Source organism: Fundulus heteroclitus, chromosome 8, assembly GCF_011125445.2.
Source record: "Fundulus heteroclitus isolate FHET01 chromosome 8, MU-UCD_Fhet_4.1, whole genome shotgun sequence".
Classification (NCBI taxonomy): domain Eukaryota; kingdom Metazoa; phylum Chordata; class Actinopteri; order Cyprinodontiformes; family Fundulidae; genus Fundulus; species Fundulus heteroclitus.
Genome location: NC_046368.1, coordinates 13,298,856 through 13,314,881, shown reverse-complemented (window position 1 = coordinate 13,314,881; position 16,026 = coordinate 13,298,856). Strand labels below are relative to the sequence as shown.

The 16,026-nt window shown below is 38.7% G+C and overlaps 1 protein-coding gene across 1 annotated transcript in view; it reads left to right on the top strand.

Moving 5' to 3' along the window:
* tnksa (tankyrase, TRF1-interacting ankyrin-related ADP-ribose polymerase a) overlaps positions 1–10,580 on the top strand; it is a 182,576-nt gene extending 171,996 nt beyond the window's left edge. Inside the window, exons 20-29 of the mRNA XM_012869429.3 lie at positions 366–446; positions 913–1,099; positions 2,098–2,177; positions 3,022–3,142; positions 4,694–4,791; positions 5,361–5,435; positions 5,535–5,640; positions 7,324–7,510; positions 7,607–7,763; positions 9,725–10,580. Coding sequence (XP_012724883.2) covers positions 366–446; positions 913–1,099; positions 2,098–2,177; positions 3,022–3,142; positions 4,694–4,791; positions 5,361–5,435; positions 5,535–5,640; positions 7,324–7,510; positions 7,607–7,763; positions 9,725–9,811 — 1,179 coding nt within the window. The 3' untranslated portion in view covers positions 9,812–10,580. The remainder of the gene's footprint in view (positions 1–365; positions 447–912; positions 1,100–2,097; positions 2,178–3,021; positions 3,143–4,693; positions 4,792–5,360; positions 5,436–5,534; positions 5,641–7,323; positions 7,511–7,606; positions 7,764–9,724) is intronic.
* Positions 10,581–16,026: the final 5,446 nt, after the last annotated feature.

Below are 16,026 nucleotides of genomic sequence, written 5' to 3'. Positions count from 1 at the left end.
ACAGATATGTACAATAGCTTAATATACAGATGATTATTATAACAGAGTTTACATGTACTATGAATATATACGTACAGGTAGGTATTACTATAGGCAGAATTGTGAGCATGATATACAGGTAGCTATTACTATAAAATGAATAATACATGGAATACAATGAAAACAATGCAAAATGTTAAGAAGTTCAAGGCTTACAAATACATTTGCATGTAGCTATGTGCTTATAAGCATTCTAGTTTATGTAGCCTTGTGTTTTATAAAAAAAATGGAACTAGTTTATCTAAAAAGGCCATGATGGAAGCTGACACGTCATAAACCCACATCTGCCTCCATCTTGTGACTGTTTCTCTTTGTTGCTGCTGCAGGCGGATGACATTAGAGCGCTGCTGATTGACGCCATGCCACCGGACGCCCTGCCGAGCTGTTTGAAACCGCAGGCCACTGTGGTGAGTTCCCATCCACTGAGTTTTAAGTCAGGGCTTCTGAGATCACACAGCATAAAGGAGACAGTTAGGTCTCAGCATGGGCCGCGCGCTTCAGGAGTCGCACTTTGAGGGGAAGCGCTTAAGTGTCAGCACTAAAGGAGCAGAAGAGTCAACTCTGGCGTAACATCGTCAGATTCACTAAACTCTAAAGACAGTTTGGTCGGGAGTAGAGCATGTAAACTAAAACCAATCGGACGTGTGAGACGAGCAGAAGCGTGAGAGATAAAAGCAGCGGAGCCGTCAGCGCACTTATTCGTCCTGCCGTCAGTCAAATCAGCAGCTCCGCAGCGGGAGATGAAAGCTGCAGCAACTTCAGTCGGCGTGTCAAAACCAGCTGAAGCACGAACACGCTCCAAGAAGTGTCCGTGTTTAATTTAAGGTTTTAATTTTCAACGAAGTGATCCAGTCGTCTCCCTTTCTCACGCAGGTGAGCGCAGGTGTGGTGAGTTCAGGTGCAACGGGAGGCGTGGTCATCTCGCCGTCCCCGTCTCCGTCCTGCCTGTCGGCGGCGAGCAGCATCGACAACCTGAGCGCTCCGCTCAGTGACATCGCGGCGGCCGGGGCCACGGGCGTCGCCGACGGAGCGTCTGCGTCCGACAGGAAGGAGGGCGAAAGTATGTGAACAATCTGGCATGGGCAGGTTGTGCCCCGCAAACATAAAGCAGGTTCAATAAAGACGCCGATCTGTGTGAGAGATAAAAAAAAAAAATCTGTATTTTCACTCAGTTCTACAGTAGAACAACAGATTTTACTTTACTTACCGCTTTTTGCTTAAGTCTCTGTAGACTTTTACATAAAAAGATAATATAGTGGTTAAAAAAAGCTATTTTATTCACAGATAGAGCCTGCATTCATGGAGAAGATGAGTTAGTTTGATGAATACTAAAATTCACCACGGCACATTTTAAGGAAAATATCAGAAGAAGAAAAAAAACTAGAGAGAAACTAAGTAGATACGCATACTGTTATTTATAGTCAATTTCTGTTCTCTACTGAAAAGTCCTGGTGTTTTAAGTCATGAAATAATACTGATTATTTAACATTAATGAAGACAAAGAAATACTACCATTTAGTAATATTTATAAAAATAATGATATATATATAACCTATAAATCAAATATAATGTTGTTTTCTTACTGCCAACAATTGTCACATGTTTTATCTTTGATAATAAAAATAATTATAATAAGTATAATGATATTTATAAAAATGACCCTACTGGCAATAGCAAGAAAAAAACTGAAAATACCGGAAGAAATAAAGGACTAAAACATATAATGGTAATAATGGTGAGGAAATAAAAATTCCTAGACAACATCATTAATAATATTAATAAATGCTGATTTACAGAATTTAAATTGTGTTGCTGTCATTTCTTCTTTCAGATGCAGGAAAACACTGGGGATGCAGGCGGTTCCTTTGATTTTCCACAGAAGCTCTAAGCTCATAAATCTAAAAATGCTGATATCTAAAACTTTGACTTTAAACTGGACATTGCTCATTAAACCTTTCCCCCTGCTTCTCAGTATAGTCCTCTGCTGGTGTGTTTTTCGGTATGATTTCACATAAGTAACGGCCTCTGGTGAGCTTACCGATGTCTTTGCCTCTGCAGCTCTGCTCGACATGACCATCAACCAGTTCTTGAAGAGTCTGGGGCTGGAACACCTCCGAGAGATCTTCCAGAGAGAGCAGGTATTCTGGCACCTTTAGTTTGTTTGCTTCCGTCTCACGTTGCTCATATTTGTTGTTAATTATAGGGACTGACTCTCACCGCTGGGATTAAAAAAAAAACTTTTTTAAAATCCCACAAACCCGAAGTCAGTGGTTATCCTGCAACTTCTTATCCGGTGCTGTAAACATTTTAATAAGTTCCCTGCATTTATTATTTACTACGGTTTATTTTTACCGGCATGCATCTGCAAACCTCGTGGCATCCCCATCTGCCTCATCTGTAATTCGTTTTTTTAAGTCCTAACTAGAAGATTCTAGATGGCTAAGAAAAGGCGGGGATGAGACAGATGGGATGACAGAAAGAGGAGAAAATGAACAGGAGGAGAGGAAAACGAACCTTTTACAACGGGGAAGAAAAGACGAGGACGGCTGTCAGAGTAGATGCTCCACAAACTCATTTAGGATATGCTGATTTATTCCCGTTATCAGTGAGGTAACTATTCCCCCATCTGATCTTCCTGAACCGCCTCGTGGAGCAGGAAGAAAAATTCCCCGTCGTTTATTAGCACATCAGTTCTGTGATTACTGCCAACCGCTCAGTGACCTTTTCTTCCTGCCGCCTTCCTTTTTCATGGATATTTGTCAGCCCCGTTCCCCCTGTTATAAGTCGCTGACCTCTCTGCTCGTCATTATTTATGAGTGTCGGCCATTTATGAGCGGTTTAAAATGACCTGCATGTATGTATTTGCCAAAGGTGGCCAATGTGGGGGACGGTAGATTCCGTCACAACGTTTTATGTTTCCAGTTTATGTTCTTTTAGAAGCATGAGCAGAACTGACGAGTCGTATTCATTGTCTCCGGGCAGATTTCGTTGGATGTTCTGGCAGACATGGGCCACGAGGAGCTGAAGGAGATCGGCATAAACGCTTACGGTCACAGACACAAACTCATTAAGGGCATCGAGCGGCTCCTGGGAGGCCAGCAGGGTCAGTAAAACTCACCAACACACCCATACTGCTTAATTACTCGTTATATGAGCACATGTTCCTGTTAAATGTAAGAACGATGGGAAATGTGCCTCCTTTAGATTTAAAGAGACAGTACCAAAATGAGTTGTTCTCAGACGCAGCTCAGAGCAGGGGTAAAAAGGGGGGATAAATTAACGAGGAATTAAGACCAAAGCATTGCAGTTCCACTTTATACAGACCACAAATGAATGATTTCAGTGTGAAAAGGAAGACCTGAAAAGTGTGATCTGTCCCCTTTAAAGGTGCATTGCACAAGTTTTGAAGTTAAATATTTATTTTCTTTCCCATATATGCCCTTACAATTGTAAAATCTTCCATTTACCGCAGTTGCGAGAGAGAGTCTGGCCGAGTCCTCTGGGTAATCTCACGCGTGTGACGCGCTGTGAGATCTCGGTCAAACTGTGGTTCAACTGTTACTTTGTTGAGAGCCTCCGCTGCCACTGAAGCAAGAGAACACAGACTGTTTTGGAAGAAGGACCAAAAAAAGACCAGCAACAAGCGGTTCTCTGACCGCATCACGGACGCCACACAAGAGTAAAATAAAATCTGTAGTGCGACGAAAAGGGAAAATTGGACTCAGATCGGTGAAGGAACTGCGTAAGTAACCGGGCAGTTTTCAAGCAATGGAGGGAGCTCCGTTCTGCCCGGGGAATGAAAATGGACCAGCAGTTGGCCGTCTTTTTGCTAAAAAGATAAGATTCTGTGACAGAGATCTTTTACTTCTGACAAAATTTGTAGCGCGCATTCAGCAGAAATAGCAAATCCAGTCAACGTTTCCGACCAACTACCTGATAACTCTTGATAACAGTACACGTTTATGCGTGAAGTCTGCAATAAAACACATAAAAGATGGGAAGTTGCCTTTTTTTTAAATTAATAATCAGTGGAGCAGAGGTGTGAAAAGTCCCTGGCAACAACGCTGCTCTGATAGAGAGCATCGATCATAGAGAGCATGGATTGTTTATCAAGAGCGGCCCGAACCTTTGAGATCGCTGAGCGGACTGGACCAGGCCAACGGGCCACGCCACCTTCGGGAGCATCAGGAAAGGTGCTCCTGATGGCAAGTCCGCCCCTTCCGTTAGTGACCAACTAAAAGGGTAGCTATATTTTTCCCCTAAAAAAATGACTATTGACTCAATATGAAACATTTCCGTTCAAAATAAAATATTATTTCTATATAATGTTAAACAATAAAATTATATTTCTAACTTTCTTACCTCAGAAGTCATTACATCTCTTTAAAAAAAAAAAAAAACCTGTGAAGTCCTGACTTTGCTTTTCTTCTCTTCTCGAATGCGAGACACTGGTGTTATTTCAACTTGTCGCCAGAGGGGGCAGACGTCAGCAAAAATCCTGGAACTTGCGCAATGCACCTTTAAGTCTAAGAGTGTAACAGTAAATGGGGGAAAATGGTGCCTGAATACTATGTGTGATCTGTAATTCTATGCTCAGAGTTGTTCTTTATGCAGCGTTTTAGTTTTATTTCAGTTTTATAACATGTACATGCAGGTGCAAATCCATACCTGACGTTCCACTGCTCCAGCCAGGGCACGGTGCTGATCGACCTGGCACCAGATGACAAGGAGTTCCAGTCTGTGGAGGAGGAAGTAAGGACCTCTGCGCATTTCATTTTACAATCTGTGTATGTTTGGACAGAAGGGATGAATGTGCGTTAGGCTTTTCCTCAGAAAACCCATGAGTGGTTAGACAAGATGCACAAAGCAGCGTCTCAGAGGATCAGTGTAGCTGCTTCACTTGCTGAACTGCCCTTGTACATGACAAGAAATGATTGAAGGAGACAGCAGATATCAGAGTAAATGGGCCTAAATTAATGAGAAGTGACAGATGTTAACTAAAAACTTTCCAGGTGATCTTTGATGGAAAATGACCGCCGCTCAGTCCTCTAGTTAAGGCTTCGTTTCTGCACACGGTTTCTTTATTTTTGTAAATCCGCGCGGCACATTTCTTACATTCCTGCTGAGGCTTCACCTTCTCAGCTGAATTCCTGCAAATTTCCCACGGGTGCCGTCCAGGTATTTGATTTAATGAGTTACTGCTCCACTTCCGCAGTAAATAAATGGATTCTGTAACGGCTGAGATAGCAGATAAGCAGCACATTTCCCATGTGCTTTGTTCTTGTTTTTAATGTGCCGCGCTTGTTGCTGTCGCCCCTCAGCTGCAGAGCACGATCAGAGAGCACCGCGACGGAGGCAACGCAGGCGGAGTCTTCAGCCGCTACAACATCATTAAGGTGCAGATGGAAAACACACTCCGACTCGGGCTTGTAATGCAACAAACTTTCCGCTGGGTCTCCCTGCTAATTTCCTTTCCTTTTTCCTCTTGAGTGCAGATTCAAAAGGTTGTGAATAAGAAGCTGCGGGAGAGATACGCGCACAGGCAGAAGGAAATAGCTGACGAGAATCACAACCACCACAATGAGAGAATGTTGTTTCATGGTAATTTATGTCGTCCAAAAAAAAAGAAAAAAAGAATGGCAATAAAAATGTTGTTTTAAGTTTTTTTTTCTCAATATAGTCTAAATTACACACTTTTTATCTTTATTCCCATGAAAAGCAAAGGTTTTATTCTCTTGTAGAATGTAAATAGATTATCGATTCTTGATTGGAATATGTTAAAGAAAGATAATAGTAATCATAATTAAAGTATAACAATTTAACAATAAATTACATTTTCAAAAGTAGTGGGTAGAAGTAAAAGGTTATTTATATATATATGTATGTGTGTATGTATGTGTGTATATAGAACATATATACATATACAGTCATATTATATATATATACATATACGGTCATATATATATATATATATATATATATATATATATATATATAAAATATGACTGTATATATATATATATAATATGACTGTATATATATATATATATAATATGACTGTATATATATATATATAATATGACTGTATATATATATATATATATATATATATATATATATATATATATATATATATATATATAAAATATGACTGTATATGTATATATGTTCTATATACACAACATACAATCATATCACCCTTTCAATCTTATATACGGTATGTTAAATGTAATAATTATGCACCCTTTGTTTTCTATTTGAATATATCATTGTATTTTAACCTACTCTATGTGCTAAACATAATAACAACTGTAGTAACTATAATCAGCTGCAATAATTATAATAACTATTACTGTGCTATTACTAACATAATTGCATATTATATCCAGTAAGAAAAAATTTGTATACAACAATTTGAACAGTTTTATGTTTGGATATTGCTTTATTACAGTAGTCAGACTATTATCATTACTATTATCCCCTATCTGGCGACCTCTTGTCGCCAAAGGGGGAAATGTTTGCAAAAATCCTGGAACTTACACTATGGTCCTTTAACATTAAATAAAATGCAGTCCTTGGGCATTTTCTGGCCCTAGTGATCTTTGCTCCATAGTAACAGGCAGGTATGCAGTGGTCCCTGTACACATCAAGGTTTTATAACATTTATTTTAGGTAACATCAAAGTGTGTTGTAGGCTGAAAACATTTCAGTAAATGAGGCAGAAGTTGCTCGGCTCTGTCCCTTTTCCCTGGAGTTTTTAGTGACTTTCTCCTGTTTGGGGGTTCAGCCATTTGTTCAGTGGAAGATTAAGTTAGAACTTCGACGTTTTCACTCTCCCAGCTTGACTGCGAGCTCGAGCGGGTCTCGTTTATCATCCTTGCCCTTTCAAGCGCGCCGCTTACCGGGAACACCGCCCTCAGGACTGCAGCTGAGTTTGGTTCCTCTAAAGCGGCTCCACGCTGCAGAGCTGGAAATCCCAGGAAATAATCAGGCTTCTCTGATGCCTGAAATGGCCTGCCTGGCTTCAGTGCTCTTAGATCCGTCTCAGATCGTAGATTTCCCCCGGAAAACCCTCACCCAGCATCTCCAGCTGCTCTGTGGCTGTCAGACGTTGAGCTGTGTGATCAAAGACCGTGTTTCGGATCATTCCTCGTGGTTTTCAGAGAAACTTGTCTTGAATTTGTGGCGGTCCGACTGACTAAAGTAGAAAGTTAGGTTTAGACAGATTTGCTCTGATTCGGAGGGGTGTATTAATTCAACCATGTGCTTTCTTAACGTCACCAGGTTCTCCCTTCATCAATGCAATCATCCACAAGGGCTTTGACGAGCGGCATGCCTACATCGGCGGCATGTTCGGGGCGGGGATCTATTTCGCAGAGAACTCGTCCAAAAGCAACCAGTATGTATACGGGATCGGTGGAGGGACAGGGTGTCCTACCCACAAAGACCGCTCCTGCTATGTGTGTCACAGGTCAGCCTCAGTACCTCACTAGCTAATCACCGTTAATTGAAGGCTGGATCATAAATGGTGGTAAGCGTGCTTTGTCTTTCTGCTGCGTGTCTGCAGACAGATGCTGTTCTGCCGGGTGACGCTGGGTAAGTCCTTTCTTCAGTTCAGCGCCATGAAGATGGCCCACGCCCCCCCCGGGCACCACTCGGTCATAGGGCGACCCAGCGTCAATGGGCTGGCCTACGCAGAGTATGTCATCTACAGAGGGGAGCAGGTCGGTGCGCCTTTTTTATGCCTCAAAACTGCTAAAGGATTCTTGTCACTACCCGATCCGTACCATCAGCTCATTTGCGCAAGCGCGAACAGAATAACTACTGGGTTGCCAAAAAAATAATTTAATTACGTTACTGAAAATACTTATTTCTATACTTAAATCATTAAATAATGCTAAACTATATCGTAAATAAAATATTTAAGACTTTTTCTGAAAGAGATTGATACGTTTTACATTCTCTCCATTGTATTGCTTGACGTCATCATCGGATGTGCTCAGAAGTCCGGGAAGATATCATTGCGTAACGTTTATCTGTATTGTCTGAATGCACTCTGTTAGTTTTATTGCTTGTTCAAACAGGACTGGAAAAAGTATTTCATCCTTAATTATACAGTGAATTTCGGTATACAAATAATCTTGTTCTAAACATTTATTTTATTAGGAAGTTAAAATTATCGATTGAGATTTTAGCGCCCTCTGGTGTACACATCATAAACTAGAGAAGACCTCTATCCACATTGTAGCCGCATTGTTTTTTTTTTGGTTTTATTTACAAACACGAACAGGGAATAGAACAAAGAACACACACAAAGCGAAGGCCTTATCAAAATACATTTATTAAGAACATAATACATACATATGCAAATCAAAGAAATGATAAGAAAAACTTCAAACCTCAAAAGAAAAATCTAAATCAAATATGTTTCTGTACTTCTATATGTGTTTATATATTTGTATTTCCCTAACCACAACTAGGAAACATTTTTGCTATTAAAAAAAACAAAAAGCAATGTATTTTTTTATGTATTTCTGTTGGTTAATTTTTAGAATATGCAATATTGCCGCAAATATAAAGATATACAAAAAGAAATGGCTGCCCCGAAAAAATACAAAAGAATAAAAAAGTAAGAAAAACGAAATATTTCCTACCGGATGTTATTCTGTTCGCGCACGCGCAAATGAGCTGATGGTATGGATCGTGCTACCGGTACAGATCGGGTAGTGACAATTCTAATGAAATACTTGTGTTTGGATTATCAGATACTATGTTGCTTATAAATATCCAAGTCATGAATATGGTGCCCTTCACACTTAACGGCATGAAAACCCTGAAAGTTTATTTATATTGTATTAGTGGAGCTTAATCTCACATTTAAAGTGTATTTAGTGAGGGGGGAAAAATCTTAAATCAAACCCAGTCAATTTCATAAACTAGCTGTAGTTCTCAACATGGCCGCCAGATGGTGATAAAATACTTCAATAGGATCCTTAGAACGGGAGACACTGTATGTGACAATTAAGCATTAGTGGTATACATGTATACATAAACCACCTTTGCTGTAACCAGATTGATGCAAATTCGCAACACTCGTCTAAAAAGGGTTTTAAGTATTGCTTTGATCTATTTTCTTGTAGCAATCACATCTGCATGCTTGACGCAACAATCTTGTTATCTTGTATTTCCCATTTGAAAATAAGAGAAATTAACTTCTGTGTCGGATCGTATTTTCACCCCAGAGGTACAGATGACTTAATGAAGTTTTATGGAAACTCATCCACTTAAAAAAATAAAAGAAGTTACAAAAACTCCATTGCTACATTTGGTTTAGAGAAATTGTGTAATTGTGGCACTGCTGCTTTTGCTCACTAAAAGTTGTTTTCTTAACATAAATATTCTTTGTAATCAGAGTAAAGGTGTTTTTTTTAATTATTATTATTCCCAGTGAGAGACTGTGCTGCAGCAACCAAAGATGATTTTATTCTAAGGCTCAGTGCACTTTGCTGTGTACTGAGGGCATTATTGCTGTGTCGCATACCTAAATTCTATTAAAAGTGCTCCTAGTATATCAAATACTTGCATTAAAGTAAAAGAGCCATATTTGATCTGGTTACGTTAAAATATTTCTATTTGCTGAAACGAAATGAATAAGATCCACATGCATGTTTTCTCTGTTCTTCAGGCTTACCCAGAGTACTTGATCACCTATCAGATTCTGAAGCCAGAGAGTGTCGCTGCGCCCGCTGCCACTGCAGAGCAGAAGTCCTAAAAGACCGTCCACAGCTGGATCTGAAGAGGACCAGAACAACTTTCTAAACAGACGAGAATGGACGGAGGGGAGGAAACAGCCCATACCTCTGGCATCAAGTCTCTAAAGCTGGTCCTGAGGTGGTGGATAGGAAATGTTCCCTGAAACATGCTAAAATATACTAAAAGAGCGGGTCGAGTTGGGCTAAGGGGCTATAGGTTCGGTCCAAAGTCAGCAGACGGTAGCTATACATCCTTATTTAGCCTATGAGGAGGAAACTCGGGTTGATTATCCGCTTTGCAGCTCAGTCACAGAAGCCAGACACACGTTACTGTCCTGGTACCTGTGTGCTGCTCGTCCATTCTGTCCTCACGTTTTAATGGCCTGTTTTGACAGCTTGTCCTCTTTTGCCATTTTAAATCATCACAACAAATGTAGTGACAGTCCTGCTGAGAGAGTAAAGTGGGCTAAATATAAACGAATGTTCTACTTTTCAGATTTCTATTTGTTAAAAAGAAACAACGACAAAAAAAAACGCAAAAACTCTTTGAGCGCCGTATATTTTTATTTGTGCTTCAGATTAATTTCAGGGTTTCACTTGAGAGATTATTCGATTTTTGAGGCGTTTATCAACTGCATTAAATCTCTCCTTATATAAAAACTCTTCAACTCACAAAAAAGACGGTTCTGCCTATACTGATGATAAGTACTGTAAAACATCAAAGTACATTTATTTCTGCCTTTTTTTAGGCCATAACTAATATTTACACACAAGCAGCTACACACAGTTTGTTTTAAAGACACTATTGTGAGGAATAGAGAAAAAACATTCTTACCTCTTCTCATTTAAAACGTTCAGTGCATTTACTTAGCCACTCAAATACGTGTTTCTACTCTAAATCTGAAACATGCATCTCCCACCAGTGAGTGTTTAAACTGCAGCAGCAGGGTAGCCAGGCTACAGACTGAACCACTACAGCTAGCATGGGATGTTAAATGCCCATTGGGAACATTTTAATACAGGTCCACTCTTTTCTCCGATGGTTTTTCACTTTTTGAAAAGTATAATTAGATGAAGAAACTGAATGTACTGGATTTAATAGCAGAAAGCAAAAGGTGCCTCTCCTCCGTTACTCAACTACATCCTACACGTGAAGCTAGTTTTTCTTTTTTCTTTTTTTTTTTTTATTGTTATTCTGTATTGCGTAATGTCTGAGATGTTTGAAATGTGTGTCTGTTTACATGAACCTGCTGCCTTCTCGTCCCTTTCCTCTCTGGTCGTTATCTGTTGCCGCCCCCCAGTGGCCCAACAGTGTAACTGCCCGCTTGTGCTAACGAGTGAAAGGGTACGCTTTTATTTCAGTTGTATGATTCAGGAGGGCATTAATGGAGAGCTGTTGGGTGGTGGGTCGTTGTAAAAAAAAAGGAACGTTTTTCTCACTGTACTCTACTGAGCCATTCAGGTCCCAGGCCGAACAGATCTATGGGGTTTATTTATGCTGGGATGAAGCAGTGGGGAACACAGGCTGAATAAAAACAAGTGTTTTCCCACGTTTTATACCAGGTGTACACAGTACATACCGTTTAGTTTTTTTTTGTTTTGTTTTTTTTTACGTTTTTGACCATATTCACCTGCTGATCGTTGGCTATTTTCTAAATATGACACTCTACATTAGATGGGACCACATTAAGTCATTTGTCACTCAGTCCGACTCCTCTGATAAAATAGAGCTGAACCAGACTGATTGTTTAATGTTTTTGTAAGGTTCCTACACAGTTTGGAAAATTGCCTAATGTGCAAATATAATTGTATTTCCAGACTTTATTCCCTATCCCACTGTCCTTCCTTACTTCTTTCCTCCATTGTGTTCTTCCTGTTCTTCCTTCCTGAATTCCCCTCTTCCAGTTTCTGGATTTTCCATGTTATAGCCTGACCACTATAGAAATAGCTGCCTCATAACGAACATTTTTACTTTATAGTTTTAAACTAACGAAGGTTTGAGACGTCTGAAAAGCTGAATGAGGAAAAGGCTTGAATTCCTACGTGAGGTCTGTGTAGAAGCCCGTGTTTGTTTTGCTAAATTCAGAAAAGAGGCGGCTGGTTCCCATCTTTTCTAAGTTTTTTTTTTATATATATATATATCTGAAAAGTGTCTCTGCTCTAATAAGATTTGATTCATGTTTTTTTTTTATGTTCAAGCTGTTTTTCTTTTAGAAAATTAAGTTCTCACTTCAGCCTCTGACACTCCAGTGTTTCGGAAAATTCGGCAGTTTTCCGTCGCGGCACAAAATCCAGCGAGCAATGAGACGTTTTGACAAACCATAAATTAAATTCATTATGGAAAATACCAGAACGTGAATAAACCAGTGGACAGAATAAATTACCGCAGCAGAAAATGGGGAAAACTGATGAGCATGAAATGAGGTTGGCATTGAAATGTCCATCTGATGCTATAAAACAGAGTTTGCATCAAGAGACTTGGTGTATTTTTATTTATTTTTTTTGTCAGGTTATATCACCGAGGTTAAGATTGTCTCCAAGCAAATCTTCCTCTGTGGTGTCATTTGGAAATTGAATACACTTTTTGGTTTAAACATTAAAAAAAAAAAACATTAAGATAATTAAGTTGTGCACTGATTCTTTAAAAACTGCTAAAAAAAAAAACAAAAAAAAAAAATCTCCAGACGGGCCTTTTAATGGATGAGTTATCTGTAAAAACTGTTTTTATGACTATTTCTTGTTCAGTTTAAGCAGTCTGTCTCCTGCTGGTTTTGTCTCATTGGTCAGTCCGTCATGTTTCTGTATATATATATACTGAAGGGACCGTGTGTGTTTGTAAAATAAGTCCACGCTCACTGTCTGACCGAACAAAACAGCAGATTAACAAGTTTCCTCACCAGTTATGTCCGACCTGCTGTTGTACAGATGGTTGTACAGACCTAACACGTGAAACACAAAAACTCCTGTACAGAAGAAAATCCTTAATAAAAAAAGTTAACTCTGTTTGCTTGGTTGATTTTTTTATTTTACAGTAATACCTATATACATAACTTTTTTTTATATAACTTCAGTCCTGTAGTGATTGTATACCTATTTTTTTTTTGTGACTAAATTATTCTCAATTATTTAACATTTTTCCAAATAATAGCAAATTAACATCAAGATTTGAGTCTGGAATGAAAAAATTCAGATAGGAACTGTGTTAATGCTGCCAATTTGTGGTCTGGAGAATATGTAAACGCACAACTCCTCCAGAGTGATGAGGCCATATTTAATCTACACTCACCAGCCACTTTATTAGGTACACCTAGCTAGTGACAAGTTTGAGCTCCGTTTGCCTCCAGAAATGCTTTTTTTTTATTGGAAAAGACTCACCAAGGACTCCGAAACATTCCAAAGATATTTTTGACATGAGTACAGCGCACACTTGCAGATTTTTCAGCCGCACATCAATTATGCAAGTCTGCCATTGCGCAACATCCCATTTGTGCTCTATGGGTTGAGTTCTGACAACCGCGGGTCGTTGGAGGACAGTGAACTCGATGTCCTGCTAGCGTCCGTCCGTTTTGAGATGATTTAAGCTTGGTGACATGGTAAATATCCGGCTGGAATGGGTGGATACACAAGTCAGGAAAGGACACGGTCAGCAACAGTACTCAGTACCAGCCTGAGCAGTCGGTACCGGATTCATGGTCACACCATCAGAATGTCACAGCCAAAACCAAGACTCCAGTCTTTTTAATTTTCCAATTTCAGAGAGGATGTCTGAACTGTTGCCTCAGCTTGCTGTTCTTAGCTGACAGGAGTGACTTGGTCATACATTGAAAATAGCTTCATTTAAATTGTAAATTGAATCATTCAAAGCAGTCGCCCCCTTGACCTGATGGCATCTCGATAATGTTTTTGTTATTGTTTTCTTGCAACTTTACTCTCAGCCAGTAAATGCCAAAAATAATCAGTTAAATGTTCTCACCAGTGGATGGCGCTGCTAACCAATATTCATTTCAGAATAATTCAGAGCTCAAAGAAAAATGACTAACGTTTCCAAAAAAAATAAATATGATTTTTGTTTTCTTATCATTTGCCGTTTTGCTTTGGTTTAGTTTGCTAACTCAACCCCCACCACCATCCCATCTAATTCAAGATTCCATTTTTGAAAATTATATTCAATATATGTGCTTTGTGTTCTATTATAATCACTACTTTTTTTTTTTTTTTTTTTTTGCTCTAAAATGAGACGGCTAGAAGGTCATCTAAATTACAGAGGAAAATATGCCAATAAATAAATCCGACTGAATATGTTTGTGGTTTGGTGAGTCCCTCCATGATTTTCCTACTATCTACTGGATCTATATTGTTTTGATTGCTATCATTTAGTGAGTGTATCATGGAGGAAAGTTGCATTTAAAATAGAATAAAGATGGAATAAAGCAAAGCACCCTCATACAAGTTATCTAAGAACATTATTTATTCAACAGCAGATTTTCAGTAATAAATAAATGCACAGGTCATTCATTCCACAATGAAACTGAGGGAAACATGTTTCCGTTTGAAGGGTCGATATTGCCATGGTGGACCAGAGATAGAGAGTGAGATAGAGATGGGACTGAAGACGGAGAGGCATTCAGATGTACAGGTACAAACCACACACATCTGTACAAAGTATTGCATTTTTTACCCGCTGGTCCCACTTTTTTGTTCACCTCTCAAAACAAAGATTGACTCAGCCCGGCATCACCACCAATGTGCAAATCAACCAGTAAAATTACAAATACAGTATTGCATCACTTCAAAGTGCTACACAGAGAGAAAGAGGTGCAGACGATCTTGAAAGAAACAGGAAAAAAAAAAAACAAAGTTTAGAAACCTCAAAAATGTCTGTGAGTCTGTACGGGTATTGGTCTAGCCTAGCTTCGAGTCTGGTATAAAAAATGTTTTGATTTTTTTGCCTTTATTGGTCTAACACAGTGTTAATCTTCGCCTGAAACTTTAGTAATGCGGGAGTGTTCGAGAACTGAGATGCAATGATTTCTTTTTTGTGCTTGATTGGTTTTTGAAGTACAACAGTTAATTCCTGATTGTGTTTATGGATAATGATCAATCAAAATTCAATTCAATCAAACTATTAAAAACCAGTAACCCATGATTAGAAATTGATCATGTCAATGGTGGAATAGGCATGGGTCGGTTACCGCTCTTAAGGTGTAACAAAAATAAAAAATTTCAAAGCTGATTTAAAAAAAAAAATCATAAAATTTCGATGGCTTAACGTCTTTTTAAAGTGATTCCAGAAAAAGTGGAAGTGGCCATAGTTTTCTGTGGCTGTGTGGGTTGTATATGCAGCTGTGTGCTCATCCTCCACATTTCTTTGCACTGCCAGTCATCTGGCTGAAAAAAAGACACTTTTCCGTCATTTTTAAAAAGCTAAACTCGTCCGTTTGGAAGTATTTTCAGTACGGTAAAAAAAAGAACAAAACATGTAGAGTCATGGGATGGAAACTAAAATGATGCCCCCAATAATCTCTTATTCAAAATCCTATTTACTACTGAAATAAACTGTTTGAAATTAAGATAATTTATTTTCTGGTCTGGCGGTGTGCTTTGTGGTATTTCACTCATGTTAGAATATTACCACATTTATATAACGATCTAAATTTAAGGCAACGTGCTAGCCTGGGCTCTTTTGTTGTGAGCTAGTTAACATATGTTTAGCAGCAGTTCTTTAGCTATTAAAATTAGACTTTTAAACTAAACTAAACATTTTTACAAATGGTAAAAGTTAAAATTCTACATGTGTAGTTCACTTAAATATAATTTTTAAAAGATTCTACAACTGCAGTTTAGCTAGCTAGCTTTAGCACTGGTTTCTGGCTAGTTCCTTGCTAGTTTGCAGGTGATTTAACTTGTTTTATCCTATAGTTATATTTTCATAATAACGATAAGGGTAAAAAGGAAAAAAAGGTATAATATTCTGCACAGTATGCACAAGTAAACTACTAGTAAATTGGTGGGGGAGTTTTACTGAGTTTTACTGAGGCGTTAGTATCATCTTTAAAAAAATTTGATACTTTTTTTTTTTTTTGCATACTATTTAAGCTTTACTGTGAGAATCTCATACCGGCCCATGCCTATTGTGGATTTTAAGAGATCTGCCAAATATTTACCAGTCTGCTGTCTTACAGTTATACAAAAGAAAATAACGGTTAAGATTTACTGGGGATACCTTAACAAACAA